At 48.2% G+C, this 14,512-nt stretch overlaps 1 protein-coding gene across 3 annotated transcripts in view; it reads left to right on the top strand.

Annotated features, from left to right (window-relative positions):
* Positions 1–218: 218 nt before the first annotated feature.
* The window catches only part of PCDH12 (protocadherin 12), a 29,566-nt gene continuing 15,272 nt past the window's right edge, over positions 219–14,512 (top strand). For 2 of the 3 annotated variants that reach the window (XM_090020491.1, XM_090020492.1), the window contains exons 1-3: positions 219–3,382; positions 4,193–4,287; positions 12,828–12,979. In XM_090020491.1, coding sequence (XP_089876617.1) covers positions 536–3,382; positions 4,193–4,287; positions 12,828–12,979 — 3,094 coding nt within the window. In that variant the 5' untranslated portion in view covers positions 219–535. Of the gene's footprint in view, positions 3,383–4,192; positions 4,288–12,827; positions 12,980–14,512 lie in introns of those variants that run through there. The other variant, XM_090020493.1, reaches the window with a different exon arrangement.

The raw sequence follows: 14,512 nt of genomic DNA on the forward strand, positions 1-14,512 counted from the left end.
CCAGATAAGTAAAATGTTTGATCATAGTGATTCTTTCTGGTTTTTTTTTTTTAATTTATGAATTCCAAACCTTTCCCAGAGATGTGAAGCAGCTTCTCTCAAAACAGCCACCTCTCCTGGGAAGGCATTGTACTGGAATTATTATTCTTCCCTTTTCCTGTAGGTGGGGTTTCCATAGGAAACAGAAGCCATTCTACTTCTCTGCCCTGACAGGCAGCCATCTGTATTCTCAGAACTAAACTGCATATGCAAAGATTCCTGTCTCATTGTTCTGCACTAAGGGTTTTCAGTCCTGATAGCAGCTGGACCTCTTGCCTGAAGAGAAAAGGAGGATTTTTTTCCTCTCAATGTAGCTGGGTTTTCGTGGGATTTTTAATCCTATTCGTGTGCTTATGGGATCTAGAAGTGGGACTACCTTTGACTGAAAATACAAAGGATTTACAAGCTTTTTGAGTTCAAACTGGGGGTACAGAGATTCAAGGATAAAGTCATCTGTCCTGGGACTAACAGCAGCATAGCTGTCTTTCTCAGAAGAATGGTTTTGCTATCACCCTTTATGTTTCAATTTACAGCATTGTGGTGGCACTTTTTTCTCTCTGTGGGTTGCCAGGCTGTGACCCTATTCAGGGTGAAATACAAAGTGTTAGAAGAAGTGCCAAATGGAACAGTGATAGGAAATTTACTTGAGTGTTTTGGTTTATGGGAGAGAAGTGTGGATACCTTCCAACTGCTTCAGTTCCCTGAGGAATTCCCTTTTCATGTTGGATCTGAAGATGGCTTGCTCAGCACTGCAGGGCGGCTGGACAGAGAGCAACTTTGCAGGCACAATGATCCATGCTTGGTCTCTTTTACTGTATTAACTGCTAAACACTTGGCTCTAATTCATGTGGAGGTTCAAGTCTTAGATATCAATGACCATGAGCCCCAATTTCCAAAGGCTGAATTGGAGCTAGAGATGTCAGAAAGTGCATCTTTACAAACACGAATACCTTTGGATCAAGCCCTAGACCCAGACATTAGTACCAATGCCCTCTTCTCTTACTCACTGTCTCCCAGTGACCACTTTGCTTTGGATATCATCTCTGGATCTGATGGAACTAAACGTGCAGAACTTGTTATTGTTAAAGAAGTGGACAGAGAACTCCATTCTTGTTTTGATCTTGTACTGACTGCTGCTGATCACGGAGAACCACCAAAATCAGGTACTACCTTAGTTAGGGTCATTGTTTTAGACTCCAATGATAACAGTCCTGTTTTTGCAGAGAGTTCTTTGACAGTCGAAATCTGGGAAGATGCTTTGCCTGGGACTCTTCTTATAACAGTTACAGCCACAGACTCTGATCAGGGTCCTAATGGAGAAATAGAATATTTATTAAGTAAGCATACTACACTGGAAGTATTGTATATGTTCAACATTGATGCCAGGACAGGCAATATTGTTTTGAGGCATCCATTGGACTTTGAAAAAATTCCTACCTATGAAGTGGATGTACAGGCCAGGGATCTAGGAGCTAATCCTACCCCAGCACACTGCAAGATCTTCATCAAGGTCCTTGATGTCAATGACAATGCTCCAGATGTCCACATCACATGGGCTTCCTGGGTCCCAGTGTTATCTGAAGCTCTTCCTAACGACAGCTTTGTTGCTTTGGTGACAACAAGTGATCCTGATTCAGGAAACAATGGACAGGTACACTGCTACCTTAGTCAAGGATATGAGCATTTCAGACTGAAAAGGACTAACAAATATAGTTATATACTGCTGACCAATGCCACCTTGGACAGGGAGAGGTGGTCTGAATATAACTTGACTTTACTGATTCAGGACCAGGGGATCCCCTCCTTAGCTGTGAGGAAGTATCTCACTATTTACATCAGTGATATTAATGACAACCCACCTTTATTTGAAAGGCATACATACAACATCTCCATTGCTGAGAACAATATGACTCCTTCATTTTTGGTTACTGTCAGGGCCAATGATGCTGACTTAGATTTAAATGGAAAAATAACGTATAGCATCCAGGACTCCCTTGTTTCAGATTTGGTATCTGTTGATTCTAACACCGGTGAGATCTTTGCCCTGAGAGCTTTTGATCATGAGCAGATGACCAGTTTGGAATTCCTTGTGACAGCAGAAGATGGAGGTTATCCCAAACTGGCATCTAATGTCTCTGTCAGGGTTCATTTGCTTGATAAGAATGATAATTCCCCAGTGATCATACAGCCAGCACTGGTAGAAGGCAGAGCAGAGATCACTGTTTTAGTCAATGCAGAAACTGGATGCCTTTGGACATCCCAAGGGACTCACAGCCCCCCAAAGGCATCAGTAACCAGCATGATACTGAAACCCAATTCAAGTACTCACTTGCTTTTCACCATAGTTGCCAGTGATGCTGACTCTGGCCTAAACGGTGACCTCCATTATAACATTCTGAGTGGCAGTGATGATGGTCTATTTGTCCTTGATCCACTGTCAGGGCAGGTATTTATCAACAGCAGCAACATCAGCAGCCTCATTGGAAATGAATTAGAGCTAAGAATTTCAGTGAATGATCAAGGGAACTTACCACTGCAGGTAGAAGCTCTTGTGCTCTTAATTTTCAAAAATCACCGTGACCACCTGAAAAACCTAGCCCAGGAGTCTTGGAGGCTGAGTCCATCCATGGTTATTGCTATCTGCCTCATTGTTTTGCTAGGCATTTTTCTTATTATTTTGGCCTTAATTGTGTCTTTACGTAAAAGAGAGAAGAAAGAGAATATGGCCTACAACTGCAGGGAAGCAGAACATGCCCACAGAGAGCAGCAGCTCAAGAAGCCCCACAAACAGATTCAGAAAACAGACATATATTTAATCCCTGTGCTCAGACATAGGCAAGATGTGCATTGTGAGGCTGAGCAACCTTGCTCCTGTAAAGAGGCTTTGGTGAGGGAAACTGCATGGAATGATTCACAGCAGACTGCATTTCACTTAACCCCAACACTTTACAGAACCCTTAGAAGCCAAGGGAACCAGAAAGATCCAGCTGAACAGAAACATGCCTTCAATTTTCCTGCAATTCAGCGCAGGCCCCTCTACTCCCATAAACTGAGACATTCATCAGAAAAGAACTCAAGCTTTCAAGCTTCAAAACCCTATACCAAGAGCTTAGTGAAGCCACTGCCAGGGTCTATGGGAAATCAGAACTGTGACTTCTTGATGCCAACTAATCCTCCTTTGGACATGACTCTGAGTAAGCAAAAATTTTCTGAGCCAGATGCAGGGCTTTCAGAGGCTCAACCCCATCAGCACCTCCTAAGGAGCCTGGTCCGGCTGTCTCTGGTAGCATTTTCAGAGCAGAACTCCACAGGAGAATTTGTTATGGAATCACCTCCTGTTCAGGTAGGAACTGCCTCATTTATATTTGTTATATATGAAGGGCCAAATCCTCTCTCACATAGCACTTGTGAAATTTGTGGGCACAGCGAAGGCTTACTGAAAACAGAGTGTGACCTATTCTAGTTGTGCAAATGTTTCCATTTTCCAGGCTGAAACCCAGAGGCATAGAAGCACAGCTCCATGCCCAGGGCAGTTGTGTGGTGCCCGGGGCAGCACTGGTTCCTGTCATGTTAATTGCAGAAGTGCAATCGGCCACTGCTACGGCAATGCCTGCTTTTGCACCCCTCCACAAAGAAAGTGACAGGGGCTACTATCCTATTTGTCTCCCCTCACTTATGCTACTATTGTATTGGGGCCAGCTTTTTCTCATCTTAAACAATTTGTTTCAGCATCCTGCAGCTCACTTCCAATTCTGCCAGCAATCTAGGGCTCAGTGGCATAGGTAGCTAGTGGGCCACTGAAATCCCTCTTCCTTACAGGAGCACATTCTGGAAACTTCTGTGGGGTCAGGCTTCAGAGCTGGGAAGGGGAAGGAGTGGCTGTCAGAGTGGGAGAATGCTCTTCTCCTACACTCAGAAAAACAAAGTCTGGGCTATGAGGGGAGAGAAAGGGAAATGCTGGGAAGCTTGAGGACTGAATCCGGATGGGATGCTCACTGTCTCGCCCCCTCTGCACAAGTCCAAGTGGGCCTGCCAAACCATTTGCAAGAGACGGAAATGCTATAAAATGCCAGACAGTATGGCAGGGACATCCTGTTTGGAAACATCTTGACTGGTGACTGCATGAAGTCAACAGGCTTTTCCTGTCTTACAGCAAATCTCTCAGCTGCTGTCACTGCTGCACCAGGGCCAATTTCAGCCTAAAACAAGTCACAGGGGAAATAAATATACGTCCAAGAATGACAGCAGGTAAGACTTATTCACAGACCATTTTAGGCTCTGCCTGTCTCTTTCCCAGGCCTGTCAGGAGGAGTAAGGACTTACCCCCAAGACCTCCCATATGAGAAGCCACATTTATGACAAAGGTCTCAAAGAACGCACTGCCCTTGACAATAGAACTGGTGCCCTTCCTCACTCTCTGAAATTGTTCCTATGTACAGAGAAGTCAGGTCAGTACTCCTCCTCTTGGTGGAATGTGGTGGAGCAAGACAGTTATGGAGGAGAAAACAAGGGGAGGAAGGTGTTACAGGAGAGGGATTTTAGGGGAAGCAAAGGATGGAAGTGAAATGGGAAGAGCAGACCCTGCCATTCTTGCTTGTAGCTGCTTCCCAAAGCCTGCAGCAGCATCTGCACTCAGAACAAGGAGAATGGGTTCAAAAGAGGAATGAGAAAAGGGAGCATAGCAAGAGGCTGTACGGTGAGAAAGGAGGAGGAGATGGGTAGGGAAGACACTTTAGGCATGTCTGTATAGCACAAGATTGTGACATGCAAAGATATGCATGTTTTAGCTCCAGAACTGACAGCAATACATTTGCATATGCATAGTGCTCTGCCGATACTAATTAGGCCTACCGAGGCACTCTGGTTCCAAAGCTTGTGTTCAGACCTATCTAGGTTATAGCTGCATGGTGCTACCATATCAAGCATTGTGCTCTTATGTCTCTGTCAAGACCTTGGTGCACTTTTGTCTCCTTTGGCTCCCTTCCTATACCTGGCTTATGCTTTACCTGTTCCCAGTTGCAGTGTTGGCTTACATTTTTCCACCTAATCAATTTCCTTCTCTTCAAGGCAAGATACAACTCTTCCCTGTCTCTTCCATGCCTCATTTTTTTCCTGTGCTCTGTAACAGGGAGACAGACCTTCCCAAACCTTTAAGGAAGAAGCAGCCACGAGGAGGTCCTCAGGTCGGGGGAGATAGCATGTTTTTGACTTGCTGCAGGGGAATAGGCAGCTAGGGACTCATAGGCTATGAGTGCCTATCACAGGCCTAGTGACCTGACAGTAGGGCAAAGCCCTGCTTGGGCAGCAAGAGCAGTGCCAAGAATCCGGAGTAGCACTTGTAAGATGCCCTGGAAACTAGCCATCAAGCCTTAATTGGAAACTCCTGGGAGGGGTGGCTGGGGAGTCACTTGACCAGAAGGGGCGGGGCTTAGGAGGCATATTTGCCTTGAGCTAGGGAAAGTAGTTTGATCCTGCAGGCAGCAGCGAAGAGCTCTGTAGCTATAGGGGAGTGCCTGACTGATATCTCAGCTGTCCTGGGAACTGCAAGTAAGGAGCTGATAGCTTGCAAGGAAGCATGAGCCAGTATGAGGAGAGCTTGTTATACAGCCAGTAGGTTTAGAGTTTAAGGGTGCAGACAGAAATAGAGTTCCCTGCTGTAAGTGAGAACAATTTACAGGAAGCACTCTGAGTTACAATGATCCCCTGGATCAAACAGAAGTTCACTGTTGGTTTTAGGGTGGAGGGAAATCTAGCTGCTGGCTGCTTTGTCCCTGCAAGTCTGCAAATTTTCAGAATCAGGGGAGGGAACAGGGCATTCTCACTTCTACCTGGAGGGTGGGGTGGGTGAATTGGAGCCTCCCCCATCTTGGGGATGGGGGCTCCAGTACACTTGCCCCACCCTCTGGCAGGGTCTGAACCCCCCACCCCTCAAGACCTTACTCCTTCTGCTCCCTTTTCCCTCCTCCCATTCTGAAACAGCTTGAGGCTGGGAGGCAGAACAGGCAGAAGTTACAGAAGATACTTTGTTCTGAAATGTCTTTATCTGATCAAGTGAAAAATCTGACCCCCTCATACAATTTTCACCTTATCAGCCATTTTTAAAGCTGTCTGTGGCTGTGTGCTTGTTTGATCATGGCTATAAACTGCTTTCTGTGACCGGATTGGGCAAAAATTGTCACTTCTGCCTGTGCCTTTAATTACAGCCAATATGCTTGAATTTTAGTTTAAGCTTTACCAAAAGACTGGGTGTGGCTATTGGGGAAGTTCTGGAAGCCACAGGGTGCCACAGAGGGCATGTGAGGGCTTGTGCCTGCCAGGGGCAAGGGCGTAAGCCGAAGTAGTGCCCAAGGGGCACATGGATGTTTTTAGCCCTCCCAGGAGCTGGCTCAGGATGCTGACAGGCAGAAACCAGGAAGGGTAAAGGCCTGAGCCTGGACAGGTAAGACAGGCAGCCTGAAGTCAGGCGTGCCAAGGGTCAGAGGCAGCCTGACACTGGCTTGAGGGCAAAGTGCCCCACATAAGTGACAAGTAAAATCAGCAAGGCATGGGCTTGGCTGTAGGGGAAGAAGGAACCATAAATAGCCGTTAAGGCAGGCGCGGGCAAGATGCGGCCTACAGGCCAGATGCGGCCTGCCAGGCCATTCTATCCAGCCTGTGGGACCCCTAAAAAACAAAAAAAGTAGAAAATTAATATTTATCTTCTCCTGGCTGCCTGTCATGTGGCCCTTGATGGCTTGCCAAAACTCAGTAAGTGTCCCTCTGCCCAAAATAATTGTCCGCCCCATCTTAAGGCAACAGGTGCCCTGGGGCATGGATGGGCCAGGTGGGCACACTTACCATTTGAGGGACAGAATTGGGGACCAGTAGGGTCTGAGAAGGTGAAAAATGGACAAGGGATCCAAGGACAACTTCCCTTTTCATAATCAATTAATTAGGCGTGGCAGGAAAGCAAAGAGGAAGGGTACCCAGGGAGCCAAAGTGGGGCAGGAGTCACATGGCCATTGGGGGGCATCAAGGTCTCCTCTGGGGGTTGATCTTGTTACAGCTCCCAGTGAATCTTGCCTGCCTCTTCCATGCTGTGCATAACTCCTAGGACCCACCCCAATCTTGATGTCTCTCCTTTCAGCTTCCATTCTCCCATAAAGTCTGTAATTAACTGGCAGCTAAGAATTTTGTTCATTAGGAAGTAATAAGGTATTAGAACACAGATGAGGAATCCTACTAATTAACAAAACAGCACTTCAACTTTTCAGGTAGATGAGGACAAGGGTGCGAACTGTCTGGATGTATGCTCAGAGTGTACTGTGACCTGTTGACAAAATGCTGTATATACAGGAAAAGCCCTATTATACGGCATGAGTAGGGAAAGGGGGGTGCTGGTTATGTAAATATTCCAGTTACCTGAGGGCAGGTGTTTTCAGACAGGGTAGAGGGATGGCAGTGGCTGCATGCGGAGCAGCGGCAGTGCAGGGTGGCAGCCGCAACTGCTGCATGCAAGCTTCCCCCCACCCCAACCAGCCAGCCAGCTGGAAATTCCGGTTAATAAAGTATTCCAGTTAGTAAAATGCCAGACAACAGGGCTTTTACTGTATTTGAATCAGCTTATGCTGTCAGGAAATGGGACGGGAAGAGGTTGTATTAGTGGAGGCAGTCAAGAACAAAGAGGGACCATTATCCCCATTGCACCATTGTGCACTGTGAAGACAAATCCAGAGAGAGTGAGGGAGAGACCCCCCCCGATGCTTCTCTGTGAATTTCTAGGGTTTTTTTATATTGGACTATAAAGTACTTGGGGCAGGATCAGAACTTTCCCTATATATTGCTGTGCTCCCAGCTGACTCCTTTGCACATATTTAATAATAATAATAATACTTTGGGAGTGGCTGGAAAAACTGAGCAGTGAAACTGTGGGCAGGGTGGCTTTTCACACTTGTTTGCTTGATGCCCACCCATCATCTATATGGGTTGCTGCTATTCTGTCCTCCCAGGGGCACAGAAGACTGAGGGTCATTCTTCCCCCTCATTCTTCCTCACCTGAAAAGTCAGCAGCAGTGATTCAGACTGGAGTCATAAGCCAGGGGGGTCAGAAGACAGAAGCAGGGGTTTCACCAGACAACTTAATCAATCTGTCCTGTTGAGCACCTGTATAAGGCTACTGCATAGATGTGTTCTTGCAGATAGCTAGGGCCAGTTGGAATTAGCTAGGCAGCCAGGCCCACTTGGGTGATCATGACCAGCTGGGGGTTACTTAGCACACGTATTACTCTGCTTCCTGAGTGTCAGAAGAGGTGACATCCTTCAGACATAACAGATTGAGTTTTCCATGGTAAAGTCTCATTTGGGCTTGCAGTGCCACCATACATGGACAGGATTTGAATATATCAGTAGAAAACCAACTCTTCATACACATTGCCTACCATGGCCCTATAAGAACTGTTCAGGAGGAGGTTCTCTTTCTGTGTTTGGCTGAAATAGATGAGGGAGAAAATATGTGTGGGAAGTAGAGATGTGTGTATGAAGCAACAAAAACAGCAACACTGGAAGCAAAATAAGCACAGCTTGGTAGTAGTGTAGCTCAATTTCTACTATCCCCAGCATTTAAGCCATTTAAGGTACTGTGCACTTAAATGCTATTATAATTGCCTTTTTCTCTGTCTTTCCTCCCCCCCCTACCAACTGAGTCTCACTTATAACCAACTAGTTAATTTTATATTGTGATACTATGTATATTGGCTGCATATCCACTGAACATGCTCAGTAGAGCTGTACTGCATCTCTGGAGGCGCATAGCTGCCCTACAAGCCCTGGAACTATTCTCTTTAGAACCTTAGCCATCTACACCCCGAAGTCATGTTCACAGCATCACTAAAAAGACCTTATCACTGACTTGGGTATGGCTTCTGAACTTGATTGCACCAAGATTCCATAAAAGGAGCCAAATGGGAGCCAGCCTGCTAGCTAATATTGAGAGAGGTGAGTAAGGGGTACCCAGGGACACTAATCAAAGTTAGGTTTATGGCATTCAAATTGGCTGCAGGAACTGAGGTAAGGGACAAATTAAACACTAGAGGGGGATCTAGGAGGAAGCAGGACTTAGTTAAGAACATAACTAATAGTCAGGGTGCATCTAGGCAGACTAGACTGGGAGGATGGTAGAAAGCTTCAGGGTGGCTGTGGATGGACAGATAGCCTACACAGTAGAGTTGGAATCTTGAAGGAAGACCGGCTGGGGGGAGGCTTCAGGGTGGTGTACCCCATGTGCCAAAACATCAGTCTGGTGGCCATTAGGTGGCACTGCGGTGCACAGGGGAGCTCCAGCATCTAGCTTCAATGGAAGGGATCCCTAAGGCTCAGCAATCTAGTCTGGCCAGCCTTCCATAGAAGCTGCTGGGTGGTGCTGGGCACATTCTTGGCACTTGATGCAGACCCATAATCTGCATTCAGCACTATTGCCTCACTGGCACACTCCGTTATCTCTGCAGCCTACTGAGAGGTAATTTGGAAACCACCCACAACACAAATTTTACCCTATCTATGGCCAGTAAGGTCAGCATGGCTTTAGCTATGCTGGTTTTAGTCTCCTTTCAGTGGGTGGTTCTCCAGACCATGGACCATGACTTGATTCCCAGACATCCTTATCCCTTCACCCCAGATTTCATTTTCTTTCCAGCTGATTCTGCCACCACCTTCTGTATCATGGGAATTCCACTGGATCACCAATGTCCTGCAAGTCCTGGGTGCTGTGGACAAGACCCATGTCAGCATCTGTAGGATCTCACAGGATCCCTATGTGTTTATTAACAGGGGGCCTGGCAGCAGCAAGGCAGCTGCTTGCAATCCCCATCAGGCAGTGTTCCCGGATTGTAGTATTTTAAGGACTGGGTCCCTGAACAACAGGGCAGCAGTCTGTTGCCAGGAGTTGGAGGGGTCAACACTGGCTGAACTGCTGTTCAGCACCATCTGGAAGTCTGGATGGGGACTATGGGGAGGGAAGGAGGTTCCCTTCCTGGGTATGACAGAAAACTGCACCCTGCTGGGGAAGCGGGGCCTGGTGGACCTACAAGTTATGGCATTCCTTGTCTTTTTGGAGCTGGCCTGCCCCCATTCTTCACTACCTCACAGGTACTGGGAAGACTGCAGGCAGGGTTCCTTTAAAGTCTGGAGCAGACTATGGGGCTGCCTATCCAGTCAGGGCTTAACTTAGATGTCTGTGCATCCATGACGATGGGTAACTGCTTGAACCCAGGCAGCTGCAGGTGCAACAGAACTTAGGTGCATCTTTCTGCTGAACAATTTCCTTTGTGTAAGCTGGTGCTCCAGGTGTTGGCTACCTGTGCTGTACAGGGCTGGGGAAATAAAAAGGTTTTATTAACATGTCTTGGGAAGGGTGTGCTCCTCCCCACCTTCCCCTGCCTTGCTGTGTCCCTCTAAATTGCAGTGTGATTCTCCCACCCTCTTGAACCCAGGTGAGGACTGTTCCGGCTGTGAAGGTAAGTTACTGCTTGCAGCTAACGCTTGAGAGCATGGCAGGCACTTCAGCACTGTCTTTCCCTGAGCAATCTTCTGTTGGAGTTGTCATGGCAGGGACCCCTGGGAGTGTGCAACTCTTGACCTTGTGTTGCCCTCTGAGTTGTGGGCTCCAGGACAGCAGGGGAGTGTAAGGTTTTGGGAAGATGTGTATTGCACTGAGAGGGGTTTTCCCCCTCTCTTCCTGGCATGTTAAGTGGAAGGAATCTGTGTCTTAGGGCAGATGGCAGATAACCACTATGACTCATCACTAGGATTCCTTTGGCAGGATGAAGGGCAGCAGTAGGTCTTTCAGGTTGAGACCTAAGAGAAGAAAAAATGTCCCTTTACCTTTCTGATGAGATTCCCTTTTCACTCCCTGAAGAGGCAAGCCTCTTGAACTGTTCTAGGGCACAGATCCAGATAGCCATGAAGAGGGTGTCTTTAATGTGCTATGAGATGAGAATGAAGGGCAACCTCTTCCATAATAAAGGGGATAAGGTTCCTTGGTCTTAACTGGCTTGTGGAGAAGCAGGGTTGGGGGTGGGGGGGAGGGAAGTAAGGCTGTAGTGGCTTGTATAGGGTGCCTTCCATGGATACCTTCTATCAGCAGCATCCCCATTCTGCATTGGCTGCTGTTGACCATGTGGGTCAGCTGGCATCCTGGGTGTATAGTTCAACTTGCCATCCAACCAGGTTTGTGACAGTGTGGCTTCTGCCCTTTGCTGGGTTCTGGGGGAAGCTGTTCCAATGGCCTGATTAGAATTCCGGGGTTCCTCTGTAGGGGACAGGGAGGTGCCAGGGTGCCCTTGTGAGGTATGCCATATGTAGATACTGGTGTTCTTGTGCAACTCCCAGCCAGGCCTCTGAGCTTGTTGAAGAAGCTGCCTGTGAGTGAGCCCTTTGTTCCAAGAGTGCAACACTGCACAGGGGTGTACTAAGAGCTGTTCCTTGTCAGGATGCTCCTTTCTATAATTGCTGTGTGCTGACAAGACAAGCAGATGGAAGCTGGCTGTGCAGCACTGTTCAGAGTACCCTGTCCTCCCATTACCCCTATGCTCTCTATAGTAATCATAGAATCACAGAATCAATGAGTCGGAAGGAACCTAGGCAGATCATCTAGTCCGACCCCCTGCCAGGGGCAGGAAGGAGCATTGGGGTTGGGGTGCCTATCCAGTCTCCTCTTGAAGATTTCCAGGGAAGGTGAGAGCACCACCTGTCTGGGGAGCCTATTCCAGGTTCTGGCCACCCTTACAGTGAAGTAGTTCTTCCTAATATCTAACCTAAACCTCTATCCTCCCTCAGCTTGTGGCCATTGTTCCTGGTGACTCCAAGGGGGGTCCTGGTGAACAGACTTTCCCCGAGTCCCTGCTGCTGGCCCCTGATAAAGTTGTAGGCAGCCACAAGATCCCCCCTCAGTCTCCTGTTGCGGAGACTGAAGAGATTCAGGTCCCTCAGCCTCTCCACATAGGGCTGACCACGGAGGCCCTCAACCATACGAGTGGCCCTCCTCTGGACCCTCTCCAGGTTCTCCACGTCCCTCTTGAAGTGCAGCGCCCAGAACTGGACACAGTACTCCAGCTGCGGCCTGACCAGCTCCGCATAGAGGGGGAGCAAGACCTCTCTGGTCCTGTTAGTGATGCCCCTGTTGATGCAGGACAGGGTGCGGTTGGCTCTGCCTATTGCTTCATTGCATTGGCGACTCACGTTCATCCTGGAGTCAGTCCTGACTCCAAGATCCCTCTCTGCCTCTGTGCTGCCAAGAGGGTCAGCCCCTAACCTATAACCATAATGCTGGTTCCCTCTCCCCAGGTGCAGCACCCTGCACTTGTCCTTGTTGAACCGCATCCTGTTCAGATCCGCCCACTTCTCCAACCTATCCAGGTCTGCCTGGATGCGGTCCCTGCCTGCTGGTGTATTCACTTTACCCCACAGCTTGGTGTCATCAGCGAACTTGAACAGGGTGCTCTCCACACCCTCGTCCAGGTTGCTAATGAAGATGTTGAACAGCACCGGCCCAAGGACCGAGCCCTGTAATCTAAGCATCTTATAATGCCCTATGGCAGGGAAGTAGAATCATTTGTATTCTTTGGTCATCTACCCAAGACTTGTATGAAATGTATACTTCTGTGTCCAGCTAAGACGATAGATTTTTCCCCTGGCTTTCTCTAGGACCATTTTGCTGGGAAGTGTCTAACCATGAAGAAATGAAGTGGGAGGAAATGGAAAGGTGTCCATGGCTCAGGGTAACATAAATGTTCTGGCCTTTGATCTCCTTTCAGGAATGTAGGGCTGGATGCTGATTGCCTGAGTATAAAGGACAGTGGCCATGGAAAAAATGAGGTAGAGTATCAGGATTCGGAGAATGGATTTGATCTCTCTATGAAGCAGCTGATGACAGAAGAACTTGAGAGCCTGCTAGAGCCCCATCCAGGTAAGGCTACCATGCTTTGCCTGACACTCCAAGGACTGCATGGAATGGTTACTCTGCACCAGTGAGGGGATGTCTGAAGTGGGGATGCTGATTGTTTGACACTGCAATTTGATTGGCTGGTTGGGATTTTTGGATGATGATTTCCTTAGTGCACGTGTACGCCTCCTGTGCTCCCATAGGGGTTAGAAAAATGGTGAAATAACCAAAACAAAACAAAAAAAAAAGGTGGGACTATGCCGATTGCTATATGGGGTTGGGAAGGAATTTTTTTTTTCCCTCTCCTGTTGCTAGAGGAATTGGGGTTCCCCCCACAGAAGAATTGGCTGTTGGTTGCAGCCAAGGCTGGGAACTTTTTACTGGGACATGCCAATGCTGGGACTAAAAATACCTTGCAGATTCTGGTTGAACGATCTTGCTCCCCCATTCAGGGTCAGACGCATTGGCATATTTGGAATCAGAATTTTACCCCACTGTCAGATTTCCATGGGACTGTTGGGGTCTTTGCCTTCCTCTGTAGTGGGGAGCATGGCCCTTTTTTCTTTGGATCTTTCAAGTACATTTTAACACCTATTTCCTTCCCTTGCAGCAGCAGGACACTGCTAAGGTCCTTGTCAGTCTGGTTTACCTGTGGCAGGTTAGAGGGTTCTTGGTATTTTGGGACAACGCATTTGGTAGCTGTGTAACTGGATTGTTTGTGTAGCTTTTAAGAATAGGTTAGTGCACTGGTGCTCAGCCTTTTGGCTTTTTGGGCCAGGTGAGTGGGGTAGGGCTGGTCTACAGGGCAGATTGAGTCCCATGCTCCACCACCAGGGTCTGGGGCCTGGCACCACCCCCTCCCACCCTGGAATGATCCCAGGACCTGGTGCCTACCTTTCCTGCCAGGATGGGATCCTGAGGGGGTCTGATTCCACACCCCCTCCCAACCCCCCACACAGACTGGGTACTGGGGCCTGGCACCACCCCTTTCCAGGCCCCTGCATGCTGGGACAGGACCCTACAGCCTGGCACCACTCCTTGAAATGGTTCTGGGGGCCCAGTGCTAGCACATCCCACTAGGATTGGTTCCCAGTGGCCCAGAACTGCTCCCTCCTACTGGGATTGCATCCCAGGGACCTGGCTCTACCTCCTCCTGATCACCCACACTAGGACTGGGCCCTGGCTTCTGGCACTGCCCCCTGAGTTCTGGGATTGGACCCTGGGGCCTGATGCTGCCCGCACCTGACCCTGAACTCTGGGATTGGGTGATGGATCCAATGCACAGGCCTTGGGGCTCCCCATGGATCTGGAAACTTGGCAGTGGGGGAGTGATGCCACTACTTTCCTGCTTCCAAATGTTCAGATCCGTGGGCTGCGAGACATGGCACTGTGGGCTGGGGGTTGCACACCCCTGGGTTGAAAAGTACTTGTACAGGATATTTTTGGATAGGGATGATCTTGTCTTGAACAGGACATTAGACTACCTCTGGAGGTCTCTTTCAGCCCTACTTTTCTATGATTTCTATAGTGTTTATGATTTAAAGACTACTTGTAGGA

Source organism: Crocodylus siamensis, chromosome 10, assembly GCF_052110815.1.
Source record: "Crocodylus siamensis isolate JL-2025a chromosome 10, ASM5211081v1, whole genome shotgun sequence".
In the NCBI taxonomy this organism is placed as follows: domain Eukaryota; kingdom Metazoa; phylum Chordata; order Crocodylia; family Crocodylidae; genus Crocodylus; species Crocodylus siamensis.